Here is a 22,237-nt window from a genome sequence, read left to right as displayed (position 1 = left end):
TCCTTGTGTGTCGCAAACAAATAACTTATACTTAATAGCCGCCTTGCTAAGACGACCCCGCCCACACTGAACGTGGCATCAGTTGCCCTCTATTGTAAAGGGAACAGAAGTAGCGGTGTGGAGTCGGCTGAATTAAGGTATGGCTGAGTGGGTATTAATGGGAAAACGCCATTAGTCTCGCAAGGGACTCTACTCTGAACTTTGTATTGCCCTCTGTTTTGTTTTTTTTTTTTTTTTTTTTTTTTTTTTTTACTGATTTTTATTGTTTTACTGTGTTATGTTTTATGTTGTAATTGTTTTGTTGTTCAGCACTTTGGGCAAACGGTAAATGTGCTATATAAATGTCAACTTGGTGGATTTATTGTCTAACGGCCATGGCCACTTAAATGACACAATGCTTGACACGGAGTTAGTTATTCATGTACATGAAGGGAGCATAAATGGCTTTTAGGATCACTTATACCTGAATTTGGGAAAATGTGTTTTCATTCATGCCGATTGTAACAACAATTACCATGCGTTTATGTGAAGCATTTTTATTTTGAGGCTTTTAGTCAGAGCACTTGTGTCCAGGCAAACATGGCTAGTGACGTGTGTGGGACAGGAATAAGTCAGTCGTGTGCTGCTGGGTAACCTGACACATGTGAACGATGCAAAAAGAAGGAACAGGTTCATTTATATCACACTGCAGTAATATGATTATCCTATTCATACCAGTGGAACCAATTTCAAGGACATTAAGCTAAATATATGCCTAGAGCACAAAAGTGAAAACTGCAAATCCTCTAGAATGTGAGAAAACAGGCAAAATTACCACCATCTCTTTTCTGAAGTGACTTTTCTTGATTTAGATGGATAATGACAAGGAAAATGGGAACTGGAATTCAGTTCAAGAAAAGAGAATCAGGAAAGAGTTCATGGCTACAACTGTTCTGAGATGTTTGCAGAAATTAAACTATATTAATGGATTCATCTTTAAGACAAAGGTTAAGGTAGAAGATGTTCTTTTTTTATTACCTTAGGTAAAAAAACAATCATCTTCTACCTTAACCTTTCTCTAAAAGAAGAAACTGTCAATACATTTCCAGCCTGTTTTAGATTTTGTTAATATAATAAGCGTGTTGCAGTTACAAGAGACTGTGGACATATTGATCATATTTCCTTTTGTTTTAGCAGATTACTGAAACCAACATGAAGAGGCTGCTGTTTGATTCTCAGAAAGGACATTTTAGCAAAGCTGGCCCAATTTTATTTGATAATACACTGAAATTATTATAAGTGAATTTTTAAATTCACTACTGAGTAAAGAGTGCATGAAGTGCTATCAAAGCCCAGCCATGAATAGAAAAATTATTAAAAAGCCACTCAATTATAGTCTAACTAGGCTATCTGCTACACTGAAGGACCACATCGATATTAACAGCTCACTTAGATGCTGCTAACATTTACTTTCCAGCCTACTAGCAAGAATCAGGCCACTCATTTCACATTTGTGTAATCAGAATGACGGCACATGATTGCATGATTTGATGAAGAGTAACTGGAAACAAATAAGAAATGAACAAAGTTGGCGTGTTATATGGGGAGGCAGATGTTTGTGACAAAAAGTAAATGTTTTCCTCTTATTGCTCTAAAAGGATATAAATGTTCAGACAACACGGTTAACTTAGGAATCCTAAATGATAATGGTATTATACACACCACATTTCCAAAAAAGCAGGAAAAGAAGAGTTTAATTAATTAATTTGTTTAAAAGTTCATTATTTGTTGAAATCAGTTTGTGTGTAGTACTGGTGTTTAGCTGTGTCTGTTTGGAGATCAGTAACTTTCTGGCTGGTTAGCTAAAGTTAAAAGCTGCTCAGAGCAGAGCAGGGACTTTTTATAACCATTTATCTCCAACACCTCATTTTTTGCATTTTGAACCAGAGCTGTGGTACTGTAAACCACACGGTTGAATGCACGACACACCGTGATGATACAGGATGCCGTGCAGCTGAAAACATGTAAACAACATGTAAACGATTTTGATGGCTGTTAGTGGTAGCTCACCGGTCAGGATTCTTTAAACTGATGACTCTCTGACTGAAGGTAACACATGAGCTATTCGTTAAACTATGCACAAACACATTTGAATAAAAATAAATTATACATATATGTCTATTTAACAGACACAAGCCCAAATAAATGATTTTTAGAGTATTTGCTGGCCAAATCTATAATCTGCTGCAGATACACACTCAGTAGTAGTTTTTCTAGAGTCAAATAAAGACAAAAAATTTTCTATACTATCCAGTAAAATCATTCTGGAAGATTCTCCAGTCAGCAGAATAACTGGTGGCAGGTGAGGGTGTCAGGATTGGGTAAAAGGAGAATCCACCATAGGTTTCTCCTTTTATAGTCTATTAACTTGGTTTGGTTTCAGAAGGATTGGTTATGGCACCGTGATTAGGTCCAAACTCTATGAGATAATCATCAGTACGTTTAAGAAATATTTCTTAACGACAGATTATAAAGAACTTTTTGCTTTTCTGCATCTACAGAGCAGAATTTTGGAAGAATATTTTAAAAATTCAAGGGAAATCTCAGTGTGGAAAGGCCAAGGACATAAACCACTGTTGGATAGTTGTGACCTTCGAGCCCTCAGGCAGCACTGCAGGAGAAACCGTCATGACACCATGTTCAATGCAGACACATGGACTCAGAGGGACCAGAAGAACACCGTCCACAACTGAATCCAGAAATTTAACCTGTAGCTGGATTACACAAGGAGGAAAACATATATGAACTCCGTCCAGAAACAGTGGACAGCAGCTCATCTCAGATGGACAGAAAGAAAGTGGACACGTGTCCTGTGGTCTAATGAGAGCACGTTTCAGCTGCTCTTGTGGGTAAACTGATGTGTGCTTCTACATGTCAAAGATGAGAAATATCATCATCCAGGCTGTTATCAGAAAGCTGTGATGGTATGGGGGACATCAGTGTCCATGGAGGACCTCATCCAGTTGAGAGTGCCACTGATGCAGAGCAGGATGTTGGGACTTTGGAGAGACATTTGCTACCATCAAGGTGCAGTCATTTCCTGTGGTTATATCATTTTATGTGATTCTTTACAACTTCTAACAGAGTGGCTTCATACACAGAGTGTGTGTTTGACTGTCCTGCCTGCTGTCCACGTCTGTCTCCTGCTGAAACATGTGGAACATCATGAGGAGATCCACAAAACATTCACCGCTAAGCAGCTGAAATCTTGGATTCAGCCAGAATGGACACAGATTCCTCAGAAAAACTGAAACAAACAGTATCTTTGGGTCCCTAAGCATTAAAGAAGTCTAATTAAAAATAATCTGATGGAAACCAATGGAAACATGACTCTATTAACTTCTACTGTTTCTGCAGCAGATTCTACATTTGCTTCTGGTTTCTGAACACAATGAATTTGGTCAGAGAAGAAGCTGAAAATCAACCAGTTTGTTAAATAAAGGTTTAAATTAATCAACTGATTAGAGATTAAAGTGTTTGTTTTCAACTTTTTTGGAAATATGGATTTTGTACTAAACCATCAACTCAAACATAAAGCTGCTGCACTCACAATGAGTTATGTTAAATCTGGTCAGAGCTGGTTATGGGGCCACAGAAAGCCGGCAACTACATCTGATTTCATTTCACTAAACTAACACCTTTTATTCATTCATTCATTATCTATACTGCTTCATCCATTAAGGGTCAGAGAGGCTGGAGTCTAACCCTGTTTAGCAGTGATAGGTAGGGTACACCCTGGACAGGTCACCAGTCCATTGCACTAAACTAACACCTTTTAGTTAGTTTATATAACTAAACCAAGACTGGTTGCAGAAATCAGACACTGATTGGTGCTCAGGATAAATGTTTGATAGTTAAACATTTCAATTTTGCTTCTTAGTTTCCTTTATTTCTGTATAAATCTAATAAATTCTATTTACTATATTTATCTCTACTGGAGTTTCTATGTTCAATCATCTTGTAAATACTTGAATTATAAAACTATTTAGTAATAAACTGTTGCTTCTAAAAGCTTCTCAGGGATGGTTTTGCTGCATCAGTAAGATGTAGCTATAAACAGGCTGGAAAACAGGCGGATTAGCAGCTAAAAGACTGAAACCTCATGGCCTCGGCTACATAATGTAAAGTTTTGGCAGCTCCACAAACTGCTTCTCACAATGATGTTCCACCAGGTTCGGTTTTGTTTTGGGAAACAGGTTCTATTAGCTTAGGGGGGATTGTTGGGTGGTGTGTTAGGACTGAACTGAACTGAATTTAAGCCACATATTTTCACATTATCATGGACTTTTTGAAGTTCTAGGATTTCTGAATTGGTGACTTATAAAGTGAGGTCATCTTCTTTGCATCAGGTGCTTCAGTTATGGAGGTGAAGTGTGAAGTATGGGTGGTAGAGGTGTCCCTGTCAATGTGGTGTAAATGATGCTTCAGCCATCAAAATGTACCAACAGCCAAAAGAACTAGAAATGTTGTAAAAATACCAAGATAATCCTGAAAGAGGTGGAAGAAACCTCGCCTGCTGCCGGAGCAGCTGCATTAAAACAGGTGTGGTCCTGAGTTAATGTTACAGTTTGTTCAGTGAACAATGTGAGGGTCAGAATCATGGTATCAGAATGGTTTTAACACAGGAATGCCATGATGGCGACCAGTTCTCTTACACTGGCATGTCTGACCACCATTTTACCATTTTAAAAATGAACAATACACTAACCTCCACTATTGTCACCATGTTTATTTATTTTTTTGTTTACGCCCTACAAATTCAGCAGCTATATTTGATCTGAATGCACTTATACGCCCCCTAGTGGAATCCTCTGGTAAAATCAAGTGCATCAGCTTGTATGTGAGCAGTCACACTCAACAGATCCACTAGGCTATGTGAATACATGGTTAAAAAGCAAGTGTATTTTTGACACAAGTCATCATCATCTTTGTTTTTGTTATTTGTTTATTTTTTGTGCAGCGTCATGATAGCAGAAAAGTGTTTTGGCTGCTTTTTTGGGCTGAATAAATTAGCTTTGCAGAGGGGAGCTTAATGGAGGACATGAGTCCTTTTGATACTTGATTGTTATATTGGTGGAGCTGTTATTATTTCTGATGTTGCTATTCATGCTTCTCAGTTTGTTTCCTCATAGGTGCTCTCGATAATTGTCTGCTTTTGTTTTCTTACAGAGGTCGTTGCTTTCCTCTACTCGTTTAGCAGTTTTTCTGGTCGGGGTATATAGTTGTTGTGGTTGCCTTTAGTATCTATAACATCGTTTTCACCAATGGATGTGGGTCGGGAAGGTTAGGGCGCAGATACGGTTTGTAAAATGTAAACTCAGTGCGTTTCCATAGCTAACCGTAACCTTACTTTGAGCGCCGGAGCAATAGCCGGACAGTGATAGATGCTTCAGCTATGTAACAGCATGACGCCATCGTACCGCACTTAGAACCTTAAAGTAGAACCAAAACACGACTCAGAAACAAAGGAGGAGAATGGCCATTATCCAACAGTTTGTGTTCTTCCTTCGCTGTGCTTCGTAACAGCATTTTAAATTGGAAATTTAATCAACAAAAAGAAAATGTGTTGCTCTAAACAAGGAGCCGTTCCTGCTTTGTTTTTATGCCCGGTCACACGTGAAGCGAGTTTTTTTCTCAACCAATCAACGGATTGCAGTGTGTTAAACTCCACCCTTTGGGTCGGGTCGGTTAGATTGGTACCCCAATGGAAAGTCCCAACAAAGTAGGACGGGTCGGGCCGAATATTAGGGTGTCCATCCTAGTTTTCGTGTGTGGAAACACAAAGAAGATGTGCCCCGACCCGCATCCGTTGTTGGAAACGGAGCTTACGTCTCGTTCTCCTCAATCTCCTCCTTCCCTTGTTTCCCCTTGTCAGGTCCAGCATTAAATGTAACTTAGCAATAACAAAAAAACAAACAAACAAATAAACAAACAAAAAATAATAATCAAGCCACCGTTATGTTAACTCAGTTTGATTTGAGGTGGCTTTGTGGCTTTTATGCAACTATGATGTACTTGGCAGCATTTCAGTGGCTATCCTGCAACCAGAAGAGACTCCTGTTTCCATTTTCCTTTTCCCTTTTGTCTGTTGACGCCTCACAGATATGTTTTTCAGCCACCATCACTCACTTCATAAAGGCTTTAAGTCTGAAACAAAATAAAAAACTCATTATGATTAGATTATATGACCCCCTCCGTGAAGGCAACAATCGTTGAGCCTGTCTAACTTTGTTCAGCAACTTCTTACATTTACAACCAGTCTGCTTCCTTGTTTGAATAACTTTTGGTTTTTCAAAATTTCTACATTTTTAAACAATCCCCACTCATATTTTATCTTTAGAGAAGGAAGAGAGACAATCCAGTATCAAGTGCTCCTCATGTGATGAGTAATGATGGAGGTTTGGAGATGATGGTTTGGATGTGTAGCGAGCACTTCAGTTGTCATTGAGTTTTTCATTGTTTTCTGAGCTGAAATGTGCAGAGTGTCACAGTAAGGTCATGCTAGGAGCAGAGACATGGAGGAGATTCACCGAGCAATTTAAACATGCGTTGGTCCAGATTTTATATGAAGGGATGTATGAACTGGAAACGTCTCTGGTTCTACCATGACTCATGAAAACAGCAAAGGGTGAGTTAAAGCTCCATTAAGCGATTTTCTTTTATATTTATAATTAAAAAAAAAAATGTTTCTGAGAGTCTACATTTAGGTCATCTGGATAAATCTCAGGTCTTAGAAGCGAGTGGCTGATGTGTTTGGTGTGTTTGAGTCTCTGTCACAGTGAGCTGACTTTATTCTGATTTATGGACATGGCAGTCAGATCTGCTGAAGCTCTGATGGCATCAGGATAGAAATGAAACTAAGTGATGCAAACATCCAGAACAGGATCATTTTCAGGGAATATTTTGGACAGGAAGTGAAATTATCAGTGATGCTAATTTGTTTGATCATCAGTCTCAGACAATGAAGAGCTGAATTTATGGTTCATGCTGATCATATTCAGAATTACAGATGTGCTGCAGAAATTCGTCTAAATCTGTTTCCTGTCATTTAACATATTTTTAACATCACATTATGAAATATAAAAAGAAATATTCCTCTCAGATCTGCAGTGATGATAAATGAACTCATTAAAACTGATAGGTAAAATAAATCAGGGAGACATGGCAGGTCTGTGTACGTTCAGGGGGCTTGTTTTTGACTTAAAAATAAATAAATAAATAAATAAAATAAAAAAATAAAAACAAACCCAAGGGAAATAGGTCTTGAATTTACTTGAATAAATTTTGTCTCTGCAACTAACGTCTGTGATCATGAATAAATTAAGTTGATTTCATATATTTAGAGGAAATACTGAAAATTGCTAGTTTTTATTTTGCTGCATGAAAATATTTGAATTAGGAAATTGAACAAGATGCATTTGAGTTTGTTCAGCAACAGAAGTTAAATCTGTTCTAGATAGCAACAACATGACGATAGCGGTGGCAATGCACCTTTACACTGGTTGCAGCTTTTCATAAAGCAAAAAAATGAGGTGGTTTTAAGATTTATTTAAATAAAATAACAAGTTTCCATGGTAAAAGATATTAGACTATGCACAGTTTGTTTGAACTAGCTGGATTCAGTCATGTTGAGATAATGCGATTCAACTTGTCGTAAAAAAAGTCCTGCAGAGTTTGAAACTGGACGACAAAATCTGCTGTGATCTGTCTGATGGAAGTTAAATTGTGAGCACAGTTGTCACCAGTTTATTATTTTCACTGATATTTGTTTGAACTTTTTAGTAGCTTTTAAGCAAACTTGATGGCGTGTTAGCTGGCTAGCACACATCAAGCGGAGAAGCATTTCATACACTCAGAATGAAACAAAAAGTATTTAAATAAACATAAATAATTGTGGAAATGATTTACAAGTGATTCAATTACTGCCTTTCAGAAATAAACAGATTTACTGGACTAACATAATTTACATAATTAGGTTGAATTACTAAAGTTATATTATTGTAAAACTAGTTAAAATTTATTAAATTAAATTGGGACCAAATAATGAAATGAAAGAAAAATACTTTATTTATCTTATTTATTTTAGAGAGAGAAATCAATAAATAAAATAAAAACAGTTATTAAAATATATAAAATGTAAAATAAAAAACTATAGAAAATAAAAATGTATAAAAATAAAAAACAGATGAACTGAGATGAACTATTTTTATTTTAACTGGACCAAGTAAAATAAGTCGAGCTGAATCAAGTTGCTGTAAATGGGTTGACTCATGATTAATTAAGTGGGTTTGACCCATGTACATTCAGTATTGCATAAAGTTAAAATAAAACAAATGAATCACGTGGAAATCTTTCCTAAAAGCTTTTTTATAAACATCTATTTTAAACCTTTTTCTTTTTGAGTATTTTTTCTTTCCTAAATTAAAGCATGTCTGAGATCGAGTGTCCTAAGTCAGGACGCTGGCTCTGTTTGAACCTGCGGGTCGCCATGGTAACTGATGCTGAACTCACAGTCTGCCCTTTATTTTCTTTGCCAGTGCTACTAGGTGACGAAAGATGGTCAGTGACAAAAAAGCACAAAGTTATTTCATAGTTTTACTTCATTTTTGCTCTAAGGAGATTTTTTTATATTGGTAAGATAAATGTGATTTTAAAATTAACTGTCAACTGAAAGTACACAGACCCTTTAGGTGTCGTCACCTTTATTCCCTCGTCATTGTAAATACCGGCCATTCTAGTCAAATCAGTAAAAACCGGAAAACATGTCAGAGTCCAGCAGGTGAATATTCTTCACGCTGGATTGGTAAAGGGAGTCATGGGAGCTCTGTGGCTCATTACTGTGACAGGAACGTCTGACTGGTTCTTCATGCTCCTTTCAAAACAAACACATCATCTACTAAATGAATAAGTCCAACACTGAGAAGTGTTACAGCCTAAATCGCTTAATGCAGTTTTAACCTATAATCTGACAAATATTTGTGAGTGCAGTCATCATTAAAACATTCTGCAAAGTAAAAACAACTTTCAAAGGATAAAAAGAGAGAGAGAAAGACAGAGAGAGGACAGGGAGACAGAAGCATACAACCATCTGCTGAAAAGACAAAGAAATTACAAACTTGGAGACAATCATGCACATCAACACACACAAACACACACATCTGGATCATTATTTCTGTCAGGATGTATGATGAAGTGTGTAAGTGGGTTGACTCTGTATGTACAGGAAAACTTTCAGTTTCCTGTGTGATTCTGAAGCTCTTTGAATAAACTACCCCATAACGTTGGGGATGATCAGCAAGAGGAATCTCTGTAAGACCAGAACACCAACTAATTTCAGACCCCTGTGCATCTGGTCTCAACTAGCTTCCTGGAAAAGTCTTTGTTAGATTAACTGCTTTCACAAATAACTACAGATCACATCATTCAAACATAGAATAGTCCCTTCTCACGGTTTCTCCATCCGAATAACCGAATAGAGCCATTAAAGGCCAGCATTTGATCTTTTCTATGTTATCTATAATTATATGTTATGTCTGATATTCAGCATACTCAGGTTTCTGTTTGACAGACCAGAGAATCAGAAGAAAAAACCTGAAACATCTGCTCATGGGGTAAAAATCTGCTGATGCTACTAAATGCTACATCTGCTCAAACCATGATAACATTTTTCAGGTTTGAGTTGTTTATCATGTAAAAATGGGCTCTTGGTGTCGGTGGGCTTGGCTCACCCGTCAGAAATCTCCCCTGATTCTCTAAACTGTCTACACCTGCTACGATACCGGCTACTTATACTGTTAGGTTGAAATAAACAGCATGCTCTTTCATTTTTAAGGTTCTGTGCATCAGGACGTTATAAAGATTTGGTCCAAGATGATTTAATGAAGAAATGCTCCTGAATGGTGGCAGAACTGTTGCAGTATCTGTGAATACCTTGTCTTTATTTCTTCTTCTTCGGATTTTCTAACAAACTGTTAAAGAAAAGAAAAGAAGAGCTGCTTCTGAGATGTTTTCCTCTAACACATCTGACACTTTTTTACATCAGTAATATTGGGCAACCATGTCAACAGGAATGTTACATGTTAGAGCAGTCAACTATGCTTTTAAAAGTCCAACTAAGGCTTGAAAAAAACCCAAAACCAGACATGTTTAAAAGGAGGTGTTTCTACAGCATGATCTGATTACACTTTGCCACATAATGGCACTTTTCTGATAATGAGAAAGCAGATTAACACCCCTAGATTTCTAAAATACATTGATGTCCTTGTGCCTTTAGCCTCTATATCTGACTATGACCTTTTATTTTCTTTCTATCTGCGCATGTGCAACAAACTGTGTTGCACAAGTCTTCTGCTAAAAAGATGAAAACGGTGCAGTCTCAATGTGCAGCTGCAGGAAGTCAGTGTATAAAAAAGGTAAAAGAAATCCACGTCCAAAGAAGCTGTTGCTGCAAGTGGTTGATGAGCAAATTTCAACAACTCAATTCTGTTAAATGTTGTCTATTTTACAATCTTATTAGTTCCCACATTAGCAGCTAGCAGTAGAATCACTACCACCTTGTTCAAAGACCAGATGTTTTGAAAATAACATGAAGTTACGCCACCAGGTACGTCCATCCATTTTTCATACCGCTTTGTCCAATTCAGGGTCACAGGTACACGCTGGACAGCTCGCCAGTTCATCGCAACACCAAGAATGTATGTGTTCGAAAAGATAATCCAGTAATGGGCTGGAAAATATAGACTCCAGACAGTTCGGAAATGAATATATAGCCCTTCCCAGACTGATGGGCAGCACCAGTTGCTTCTGAGATCATTGCTGATGTCTTTCCTCCTTGGCATTGTGTAAACACACCTGGATGCTTCATCTTTGTTCAGTAAAGTGTGTGATATGTTGTTAGGTTGGATTTACTGAATTTTACCACCTGATGGTTTATATAATGTCCTGATACAAGAAACCTTAAAATGAAAAGTATTGCACTATTTCTCAATCCTAACCCCAAATCCAAAGTCTGAAATTATCCCTTTAACAGTAACTAAGTCATAATCTTGTGATTATACAGCAGTTAGTAGCAGCAGATATCATCAATTAAGGTAACTTGCTTGTATTATTATGATTAGTGCAGCTCTTACAGGAGGCCCACGCTAAAGACAACAAATTAATTTCTCAATCACAAACCCAGTCCTCCTGACAACTAAAGTATTCAGAAACTCCCTTCTCTGAACGCTGAGGGGATGTAGGAACTTCAGATGAAAACTAAGCTTTAAAATGGGAAGCTTACTGGGATTTGGATAATAACTGGGGATCCTGTGTATTCTGCATTTAAAGGATATCTAATTTTTCTGATGAGAACCGATGTAAACACACACACATACACAAACAAAAAAAGTTCAGAAATCAGTAAACCACAAAAATCCCCTGATTCAGGTCTTAAAGATCCTGGACATCATGATTGTGGAAACACCTGGAAAAACACCTCCAGACTGAATATAGAATTTATTCAGATTAGTATGTTATGCTCTTCCTGTAGAATCTGTACGTGAATATTAATATTCCTCAGTGAACAGATTCTTCAAAATTGTTGCTCATCATTTTTTAATGAACCTTTATTCATGTATTCCTTTAATCCATTAGGCTGGGAACGTCAGGATATTTCACATCCATGATTGTATTCTTTAAGACCTGAGATCTAACTTCAGTTGTGACGGCAACCACCACTAGCCGTTGGTCAGAGGTGGTAACCATGGTAACATACAAACCACTGAGATGAGGTCATCAGGGTAGGTGGATTATTATAACAACGAGAGAGCCGCCATGCTCCATTCATCACACTCGCATACTGCAGAACCCGAGCGGCTCGAAGGCCTGGGACTCAGCTGAAAGCTCCCCATGGTGGAGTGTTTTCCTGAGCATTGCTGCATGAACAGAGCAGCAGCTCACACACTGGCTAACGGTCACCTGGCTCCTGCAGCAGGTGGTCAGTCAGTGTTTTCCAATCATTACTGTGACGTCCTTGCACTGAGTGAAGGAAAATCTGAATTCACTCATCACTGCACAGGCAGCTGCAGGACTGAGCACAGAGCCGTATGGATGGGGCATACGTATGCTAGGCAGCAGGTTAGTGGTGTGAATGGTACAAGGCAGTGTAGGTTGGCTAGCATTGTTATACTGATCCACCCACCTTAATGGGGATCCTTTGGGTGTGGCAATGCCGTAGCCTTTGGAGTCCAGGTTTCCTCCCACTTTCATGGTGTCACAGGGTTTTCTCTGCTCGATGTACTCGTTCATGGTGGACTCCAGCAGGTAGGCGTACTTTCCTTTAGACTTCCTGACGCGCTGTACGCCTTCTGACGTTTTCTTGACAAAGACGGAGGGCTCTGCTGATTTCATGTACTGCCACATCTTGTCAAACAAGGCAATTTTAGATCTCTAAAAACAGAGACAGACACACACTGAAAATTAATTCAAACTCTGCACAGTTCACCTTTTCCATCAGGTAAAATAATTTTACACTGTAAAAAAAGTTAAAAAAAGAAGATAAAAGGTAATGTTCTGGCAGCTGATCTGCCAGAAAAAAACTGGGGAAAAAAAAACCCAAAACAAAACAAAAAAAATTATGTTGTAAAATTACAGTAAAATTCCATAATAAAAATACAGTTTATGCCTTTACTTGACATGAAATCTTTTGTATTTTTTTTTGCCTTTTTAATGTTTAATTGTAGACAATACCATGTACAGTGTAATAACAATTAAAATACTCTTAAAAACACTCAAACAAAAGCACAAAAAATGAGCCTAAAATGACAGAAGATTGGCATTATTGTGTTTTATCATGCAATTTTATGAATATTCTTCTATCTAGTATGAAATGTAATAAACTATATATCACAAATAAAACATTTTATTTAAAATATACTTCATTGATCCCAGTTGGGAAATTCATCCTCTGCTTTTAAGCTATCTTTACAAGGAGCAGTGGGATTTCTGGGATTCCTCAACCCTGGAGCAGTTGGGAGTTAAGGAGCTTACAAAAGAGCTAAAAGAGTCCCTCCTGATGCTCAGGACTGAGCTTGATGGCTGCCTTCAAACAGGTAACTGTATGTGATTACTCACCTGAGGCTGAGAAAAGTATAAATTATGATTCTGGCTCCTGTCTGATGCTGTATCTGAGTCGGTAATAAATGCTACAGCACAACAATAAATTAATCTGTTACAGAGTGACACCATCTAACTTTCTTCTGTTGCAGGAAACTGAATCTGCAGACATATTTTATAGGTGTGTAACAACACATCCATCTCCACGATTCAATGAGCTGATGGGGAAAATGTTGTTATCCAAAGGTGTGTGTAACTATGAGTCAGACTGTACTACTTTCATTATTATAATTAAGTTGTAAGACCTATTGGTTTGAGACTAAATAGGAGAAGGTTGTACATTATATCCTGCTTTAATGTCTTCAAATGGAAATTTACTCATTCCGTTTTATTTTACATGATGTGAACATTCCAAAGCAAACATGCAGAATGTAGTACCGTCTGTTTCTGTGCAAAGAACTTATAGTTTCTAATTTAAATGCTGGAGAGAGTTCAGGCAGAACATTAGTTTTATATATACATATATATATATATATATATATATATATATGTTACATAGACAGCTCTACACATTTATATCAGTCTCACATCACGGTTTTAGTACTTATCTAAGAAAATGAAAGAAACAGCTTAAACTTCATAAACACACAGATTGTAATTAAATTCTACTAAATGTTACTGAGACTCAGACAAAAGCAGGTTGTATGACCACAACAAATCACACACAGCGTGACTGTAGCGGATTATGGTTTACCACTTTGATTTATTAAATAAGATAAGATGATCCACCTCTCAGAGGAATTTCTTCTCGGTGGTGTCCCGTTGTGTGTATAATATAAAACTCAGCTGTAAGCCACCTTCCTTTCACATTTCTACATGAGTGACTCTGAAAAATCCCTTACCCTGAAGAATTCCTTGGTGGATCCAGAGTCCAGGGTCCCATAAGCTATCTCAGTCTGCTTGGCGAGGTCTTCAGCGCTCTCAATGGGAGAAACCATCCTTTCCACCGTCAGGAAGGCAGCCAGGTTGGCGGTATATGATGAGATGATGATCAGAGTGAAAAACCACCACACCCCTCCAACTATCCGACCTGAGAGAGACCTGCACACACAAACACGAAATGCTTCCTAAACACACGCTCAGATGACTAATAACCGAGATTATAACGTAGCTGCTCTGCAAACAGCAAAGATGTTTCTGTTTCAGTGAATATGAAATCTACTCATTCTTCGTGACTCTGACAGCTGAATGTTTGTTTCAGGAATCTGATGCCTCTGAGAGTTCAGAACGGCTGTGGTTCACCTGTTCCAACAACCAGTGGATCATCATCAACATATTGAGTGTGTGCACGACTGGAACCACGACGATGGAAATGCTATCAAACCTGCTCCTGGCTGAGTTTACATCTGCTTAGTCCCAATCAAATAAAACATATTGTCAAACTGGTTTCATGGGCAGTTTGCTGACTTCAGAGGGATAAACCAGTAAAATTTACATCCAGTTTTAGTGTCCTGTACTTCTGAAACTGCTCGGCTCGATGGGTGAAATCCTCACTACATCAGCAGGTCAACAGCAAACAGGAGTAAATATTTGTGGTTAAACTTTTTATACAAACCTTGGTGAGATGTCACACCCTTGCCGCATGAATGCCCCCAACGAGAACCAAAGGGAGTTAAAGATCCCAAACTCATTGGTGGATTCAGTTGTCAATGGTAATGCTCCATCCTCTGGTTCTTCGAGCGTCCACTCATAAGGACTAAACCTGGATACCTACAGAGGTGGGAGATGACTGTTAAAGAAACTAATGATACAACAGCAAGACAGCAACATCTACAAGTCTTACATCTTTCTGCTGTGGTGGACATAATTTATTTGGAAAGAACATTTTATTAACTTATTAAAAAAAAAAGGTCAGTTTTATGGAGAAACATTCACATCTCAGAAATAGCTGAAAGTTTTTGTCTCAGCTTCATTCAATTTGTTAAGATTCATCAAAATTCAGGCTGCAAGTCATTCAAGGAAAAGTTGAATAATGGTGGGACCAACAAGCTGCAGCTCCCCATCAGCAGCTTGGAAGAGGAGTTCAGGGCATCCTGCACCAAAGAGGCTCTAGTCTATCTGGACTCCAGTGACCATCAGCTGGAGATGAGGACCAGCAGGATGGTTGACATGAGAGAGCACGGGCCATCGACTGGGTGGGAGGGAGCACTGAAGAGGAAGCTGACCTGGAACAACATCTGACAGGCAGAACCTCAGGGAATTAAGTTCATGGTCCAAGGTCTTTATGATGTGCTATCGAGTCCAGCAAACCTGTGGGGCAAGAGCGACTCCAACATTTTTACTGTGCCCTGTGAAGGAAACCCTAGAACAACATAATGGCAACATAATCAGTGTTGAAATCAGTTGCTGAGGCTCAGTGCAGTGGCCAGCAACAAACACCAATACAGCGGGAGGAGAATCTCTCTTGTCAGGGCTGGAGAGAAACCAAAACCACAGCCAACACCATCAGGCAGCCTACGCTCAGCTGCAACAGACTGGGAGCTGCAGGTCGACTTGGGCAAGCAGCTCAAGTTCCTGTAGCATAAAACATCAATCTCCTTGAAGCTGCATGTGGTGCAACCATCTGCAAGGTCCAAGCAGGTCGTCTTCATGGAGCTAAAAGGCTTCTGGGAGGACTGCATGGAGATGGCAAATAAACACAGTTGGTACTAGGAACTGGTTAGGAATGCCAGAGGAAGGGCTGGAAAGCCTGCTGTGAGCCCATAGAGGTAGGGTGTAGAGGAACTGCTGCATGCTCGTTCTGCAGCTTCGATACTCTTTTTGACATCACAGGAGCAGCAAAAAGAAGAGCCATCAAGAACTATAGACTCGACAGAGAGTCTCTAGGTGGTTTTGGATCATGGAAGTGGGCTAATGCTGCTGGGTCACAAGAAGGGGAGTGATCAACCCCTCCTGGGTCATTTGAGTGAGGGTATATGATGTTGCAAGACCCGAAACACCTGATGACCTCAGGAAACATTATTATGATGTGTTCCAGCGCATCCTTGCATCTTCTATCAGTGTTTACAGTTCAGGCTGCAAGAGACAGGGTTCTGAAATGGGATAGGGTTGAATCAGGGTTCTAGGATGGGGTTGAATCAGGGTTCTAGGATGGGGTTGAATCAGGGTTCTAGGATGGGGTTGAATCAGGGTTTTGGGATGGGGTTGAATCAGGGTTCTAGGATGGGGTTGAATCAGGGTTCTAGGATGGGGTTGAATCAGGGTTCTAGGATGGGGTTGAATCAGGGTTCTAGGATGGGGTTGAATCAGGGTTCTGGGATGGGGTTGAATCAGGGTTCTAGGATGGGGTTGAATCAGGGTTCTGGGATGGGGTTGAATCAGGGTTTTGGGATGGGGTTGAATCAGGGTTCTAGGATGGGGTTGAATCAGGGTTCTAGGATGGGGTTGAATCAGGGTTCTAGGATGGGGTTGAATCAGGGTTTTGGGATGGGGTTGAATCAGGGTTTTGGGATGGGGTTGAATCAGGGTTCTGGGATGGGGTTGAATCAGGGTTCTGGGTTGGGATTGGGTCAGAGTTCTGCAGTATAAATGCAAAAAAAGTTCACAGAGATTTTACAGCAACATCTGCTGCCTTCAAGTGCACATCTGTTACAGACATCTATGCAGTTTTCAACCAGACGGTTGTCAGTAGGTGGTGTGTGTGTACGTGCAGGGCTGGCTGAGGGCTGATTAGACAATTAGACTGGGGGTGGGCTGGTACCGACTGGAGAGCTGGTCAGGGAGTTTCTTTTGTTTCATGTTATTCAGATCAGAAAGAGAGACAGGAGGAAGAGAAGCGAGGGATGGATGGCTCAGCAGGTGCATATGATGGAGTTTACGTCTTTCATGGGGAGCCATTGACGGGAGGAAACCAATAAACAGCACTTACCTATTTTATCACTAGTATTTATTAAGGAGGGAAGTTTTCTTTATTTTGCAGATATTCTCATGGCTTGTTTTGTTTGTTTGCTGTATTTTTGGTTCACCATCGTTTTTAAATGAGACTGGTCTGACACAAACTTTAATGGGACATGACCTGGTGACGCTGTGGACCTTTACCCATTTGGACATTGTTATGGATTTTATTTTGGCTTCATTATAATTCTTAGCGGCCAGTTTTTTGTAGTTTTTTTAAATTAGTCTCTTGTGCTGCTATTGGACTAAGAGAACTCCCTAACACAATCTAATAGAAACTTTGATAGAAGACACCTCTTACACCTCTGACGTGATGAAGAACCACATTATGCAACCTAACAGCAGCATGGGTGAGGAAGAGAAGGGTATGGGTACTGGACTGGTTTGCTGCAGTCCTGACAGGTTCGTAGTAGAGTATGTTGGTGGATTTAAAAAAAACCCCACAACCTTGTACTGTTGAACACCTGCAGACGTGTTGCAGGATGAATGGGACAAAATAACACCTGAACCTGAACTTCATCACTTGGTAGATGTTTGGAGAAGGAGAAACATTACAGAGAGGAAAAAGATTCACTGAACCATCTTTTTCTGGACTGTGTTGTTGGTCTGGAATAGAACAACATGGTTGAATATTAAATAAAATGAAGTTGATGAGAACAGACATGAAATATTTCTGGTTTATTTTGTCTGCAGTGAAACACACAGTTAAGTAAATGAAAATGTGGCAATCTAATTTATTTATTTTTTTAATCATAAAAAATTTCCAAACTGTTCCAAATTTTTCAGCATTTGGGTTCAAAACATGTTAACAGATACATAAAAAACATCTTTCTATTAGAACCAGTGCAACCTTCTTGGCAGGTTTTCCTTATTTTAATCTTTCTTCTATAACTACAGTGAGTCTGCACTCGCTGTGACGGCTGCTCAAAGGGAATTAAATTTCACAGTGAATCAAAATCATAAAACGATTAGAATGGAAACATGAAACTTACAACAATTGTTTTTTTTTGTTTGCCATATACATGCTGTAAAATAAATAAATATCTACAAAAACTAAATGAAATATAACATATTAGATGCTGGTAACTAATTCTTAAGGCATCATCTCATTAATTGCATTTCATTATGAATACGTTTTGCATGCTTTGAGCAGCCACAGCTGCAGCTTCACTTACCAGAAAGAGAACGACACTAACGCCAATGTAGGCAAAGACAATGCACATCCAGATCTCGTAGGCCAGCGGGTCCAGAAAAGAGAAGACTCCTGGTTTGGACTTCTGTGGTTTCTTGATCATGATGGAGATTCCCAAAGACATGAAAGGTTTTGAGAAATCAATCACCTCTTCACGAACCAGAGTGATGGTTAGCGGAGCGACGGCTATGTCTGCTTTCTGTTGGAAAACAAAAATAAATACTCAGACCAAAAATCATGCAACGTTCAAAGTAACTTAAATCCTCCTTCTTCCTCATTCTGATGCTCAGTTTGAACTTCTTCATCTTGTCTGCATGACTAAACACAGCGAGTTGTTGCCATGTGATTGGTTGATTACCTATTAAAGAGGCTAATGAGTGCATATTCAGAGCTGCTGTATTAAAATTTACATTTTATTTAAATTTCTTTTATTCTTTATCCAAGTGGATCTCGATGCAGCTCCCCAAACCATGCACCAGTTTTATCAACCATCGATTCGTCCTTCACAGAAGCAAAACTCATCTAACACTGCAGAGTTGTTTTTTAAATCTTACCCCGTACACCAGCTCTCCCACCATCCCATTCCAGATCTTGGTCTCAGCATCTCTTGCTCCATATTTTCCATCTCCCACAATCCTCAGCTGATAGCGGATCCCACAATGCTTTGCTATTTCTGCAGCCAGGTCGACACAGTAACCTGGTGTAATTTAAACACACAAGTCATTAAGGAATGCTTCAATACTGCGCAAGAATAAAAAGTAAATAACCATCATGCTCTGCAAAAAACTGTAAACGATCCATACTGATGTGTTGATTTTGTGGTAAAAGCGCTAATTTAAACAGAAGCAATATTTACGCATTTATACAGTTATTATTGCATCATCGGTGGTTTTCTTTCAGCGCTGTCAGGTTCTAAAATATGTAGTCACAATTAATCTCTGAGTTTACATAAAAGCAAATACAGAGCAGATCGGTGACCAGACGGGACTTACCTTCATAACGGTCATTGTCCTGGAACAGTTCAGCATTCTTCTTCAGCATCACATAAGGAGCTTCCTGTAGACGCAACGTTTACGGTGAATTTTACTGAACCAACATCAGCAATTACATATTACCAACACTCAGCTCTGTTATTTTGACCTGAAAGAATCCAGAGTTTCCAGTTATTAACTCTTTCATGCATAGTGCCCACTGCAGTGTATTTCACAGCTGTCTCCTAGTATATTCATGGATGAGGATGGTATATTAGTACATTTGCTGCTTCAGCGGACATCACTGACTCATCCAGTCTGTCTGTCAATATTTAGTTGAAAAGAATATGATACAGCTATATGTTAACAGAACAGTCCTATTATAGAGATACAAAACAAAACTGATTTATTTTATAAAAGTTTTTAAAGAAAATATCAAAATAAATTGAATAAATAAAAAGTCAAATATGATTAAGAAATAGAAAAGCTCAACTGTCTCCAGAAGTTAAATATCATATGTAAAAACATGTGGGATTGTTTCTTAATATTCATGCATGAAACGGTTAATTTAATGTTTGTGTCTGTTTTTGCTCAAATATTTATTTTATAATTAACTGATATCATTTTATATTCACACACTTTACCTTATGAAACACAAACGATAACAGCTGATAAATAACTAAAGCAAAGTTTCAACAGACTTTTTAGGAGCAACAAGAAACCAAGATGAAGGTTCAGACAGGAATTTACATTTTTTCCAAACACAGTGAAACTCTTCCTCGTTAAGGCAAATGTTTTCTGTTCTGACGTGTTTTACTAATGAAAACACACCTTTTTGTCTCAAATTTAATCTTAATCTTGTTACCAGTATAGTTGTCACAATGACCGTCTTGTTCTCCATTCCCATGGTGTCATTTGGGTAAAGGTCAGACTTTGTCAGCACCATCTTGTCCACCTCATTCCAGTATCCAATCTGAAAACACACAGATGTTATCAGCATATATTACATTACACACATAAACACACATGATGTGTGTGCGTCATTGTTCCTCAGAGCCTCGGTACCTTCACAGGTCCGCTGTTCTTCAGTTCCATGATGGTCACAGAGTAATTGATCCTCTTCCCGTACTGATCGAACTGAATGTTTCCTGTTAAACCGTTCACGCGCACCTAAACACACCACATTGTTCCAGTGAGCAGTTCAGTTCAAGTTCATGACAAGTTCAATCATTACATCAGAGAAAAGATGTTTATAGATGTTTGGGGACTAATCTGTTTGTTTGCTTATTGAGGTCATTTCAAATCCAGTTATAAACAACTTCTCATTTTATACTTAATTAGATTAAATTAAAATCTTTAATCTTTAAATGAGGTGGACAGTGTGAGGATAAATGGTGAGATTACAGTCATTTGTGATGCTGGCCATTTTACAACTCATTTAACCATTTAACAATACTAACCCCAGAAATAAGACTTAAAATTGTTACCTTTAACTAATAAAGCCTGAAATTTTCTTCCCACTTTGTCATACATTTTTGATTTAATGAATTTAAATTTTAAGAGTTTAATTTTCAAGCTGAAATTTACAGGAAACATTTAAACTGTTGCTGTATCAAAATAGTGCTGTTAAAAGCAGATTGTTTTTAGAAAAAAGTATTTAAAAAAATGATTGAATTTTATTATTTTAGAGGTATTTTTCATATAAAACTTTGCAATACACTACTTTTGAATAATCATAATAATTTAATTAAAGTAACAATGCAATTAATCACAGAAAATCGTGCAACAAATTTAGTTAACACACGTTTGAACGCTGCAGAACAACAAACTTGCTGATCCTCTTCATTCCTGTGGAAAATGGTTCTGATGGATTTCACACAGTTCTGACTTTTAGTTTCTGTACAATTAATAATGACATTTTTTTACGTGAGTCTTCATCATGAAGCAGCTGCCCCTCTTTCTCCCCATTGTCACCTGTTTGAGGGCTCGTTCAATCTCCACCCCCTGTGCCCACGGCACTGCTGGATTGGCCAAACAGTCCCCACTGTTGCCACGGCGACTCATGTCTATTCGCTGTTTGTGCAGGAAGCGGAACGCCTCAGTCATCACGTTTACCGCATCGTAGGTGAGCGCTGAAGTATACTGCAGGACAGAAAACATTAGTAAAATATTATTTTCAGAGCCTTGCAGCTTTTATCAAATGGTTACAGCCAGAGATCGAGCTAAATGAGAACTATGGTAAAGAGCAGGGGAAATACTCTATTAACTCAAAAATCTATCATGGCTGCTCTGTGGTTTCTACCCACATCATTCTAATAAAAAAACAGTAATCCAACTATGATTTCAGAAATTATGCAATGAGTTGTTTCCGCTTATTTGAAGCTAGTTTAGCCACAGACACATAAATTAGCTGCAGGTAATCAGACAAACTTCAAGCTCACAGAAGAATTCAGGTTATTTTCTTACTCTGATGCGTGAATCAGCTCCAGGATACTCCTTTTCCTCTAAAGCTTCCCATCGTTGGTCAAATTTTGCCACCACAGGATCATCAAAATCAACGATCTGAAAGCCAGACACATTTGCTCCTCCATACTGGATTTTTGAGAGGTCGCCGTCCACAAAACCCTGAAACAAAATCAACACAAAATTAATTTATTTGTTTAAATTTCCTGTCAGGAATCATTGGTGACTCAGTCATCATCATCATCAACATCATCATGAATTCACAGTGAGTTCATATGTTTCAAAGGTTTATGACCGGTGGTGTCCAGTTTTATTTAAACTTTTCTGTCCTGATGCTGCTCATATAAAACTAAGATTTGTCTAACTTCCTTTGTTTAACCAAGCTTTGGTTTGCTATGCTCAGGTTAGTGAAATGACCTGTAAAACCATAAAGAGGAAGAGGAAGGTGAGAGGAGGAAGAAGACGGTGAGAGGAAGCACGTACATGTGGATTAGATCTGATTTACTAGATCAGATCAGGGTTTGAT

General features: G+C 38.5%; 1 protein-coding gene across 4 annotated transcripts in view; it reads right to left on the bottom strand.

Moving 5' to 3' along the window:
- LOC121638620 (glutamate receptor 2-like) overlaps positions 1-22,237 on the bottom strand; it is a 78,110-nt gene that overhangs the window by 25,271 nt on the left and 30,602 nt on the right. For all 4 annotated transcript variants that reach the window (XM_041983494.1, XM_041983492.1, XM_041983493.1 and 1 more), the window contains exons 7-16: positions 21,715-21,873; positions 21,223-21,390; positions 20,314-20,418; positions 20,114-20,221; positions 19,270-19,333; positions 18,832-18,974; positions 18,261-18,476; positions 14,747-14,901; positions 14,034-14,232; positions 12,218-12,465 (exon numbers count right to left, since the gene is read on the bottom strand). In XM_041983494.1, coding sequence (XP_041839428.1) covers positions 12,218-12,465; positions 14,034-14,232; positions 14,747-14,901; positions 18,261-18,476; positions 18,832-18,974; positions 19,270-19,333; positions 20,114-20,221; positions 20,314-20,418; positions 21,223-21,390; positions 21,715-21,873 — 1,565 coding nt within the window. The remainder of the gene's footprint in view (positions 1-12,217; positions 12,466-14,033; positions 14,233-14,746; positions 14,902-18,260; positions 18,477-18,831; positions 18,975-19,269; positions 19,334-20,113; positions 20,222-20,313; positions 20,419-21,222; positions 21,391-21,714; positions 21,874-22,237) is intronic.

The sequence above is a fragment of the Melanotaenia boesemani genome, chromosome 4, assembly GCF_017639745.1.
Source record: "Melanotaenia boesemani isolate fMelBoe1 chromosome 4, fMelBoe1.pri, whole genome shotgun sequence".
Taxonomy (NCBI): Eukaryota; Metazoa; Chordata; class Actinopteri; order Atheriniformes; family Melanotaeniidae; genus Melanotaenia; species Melanotaenia boesemani.
Note: the sequence above shows the minus strand (reverse complement) of the source record. Positions and strands in the feature narration are given on the sequence as shown.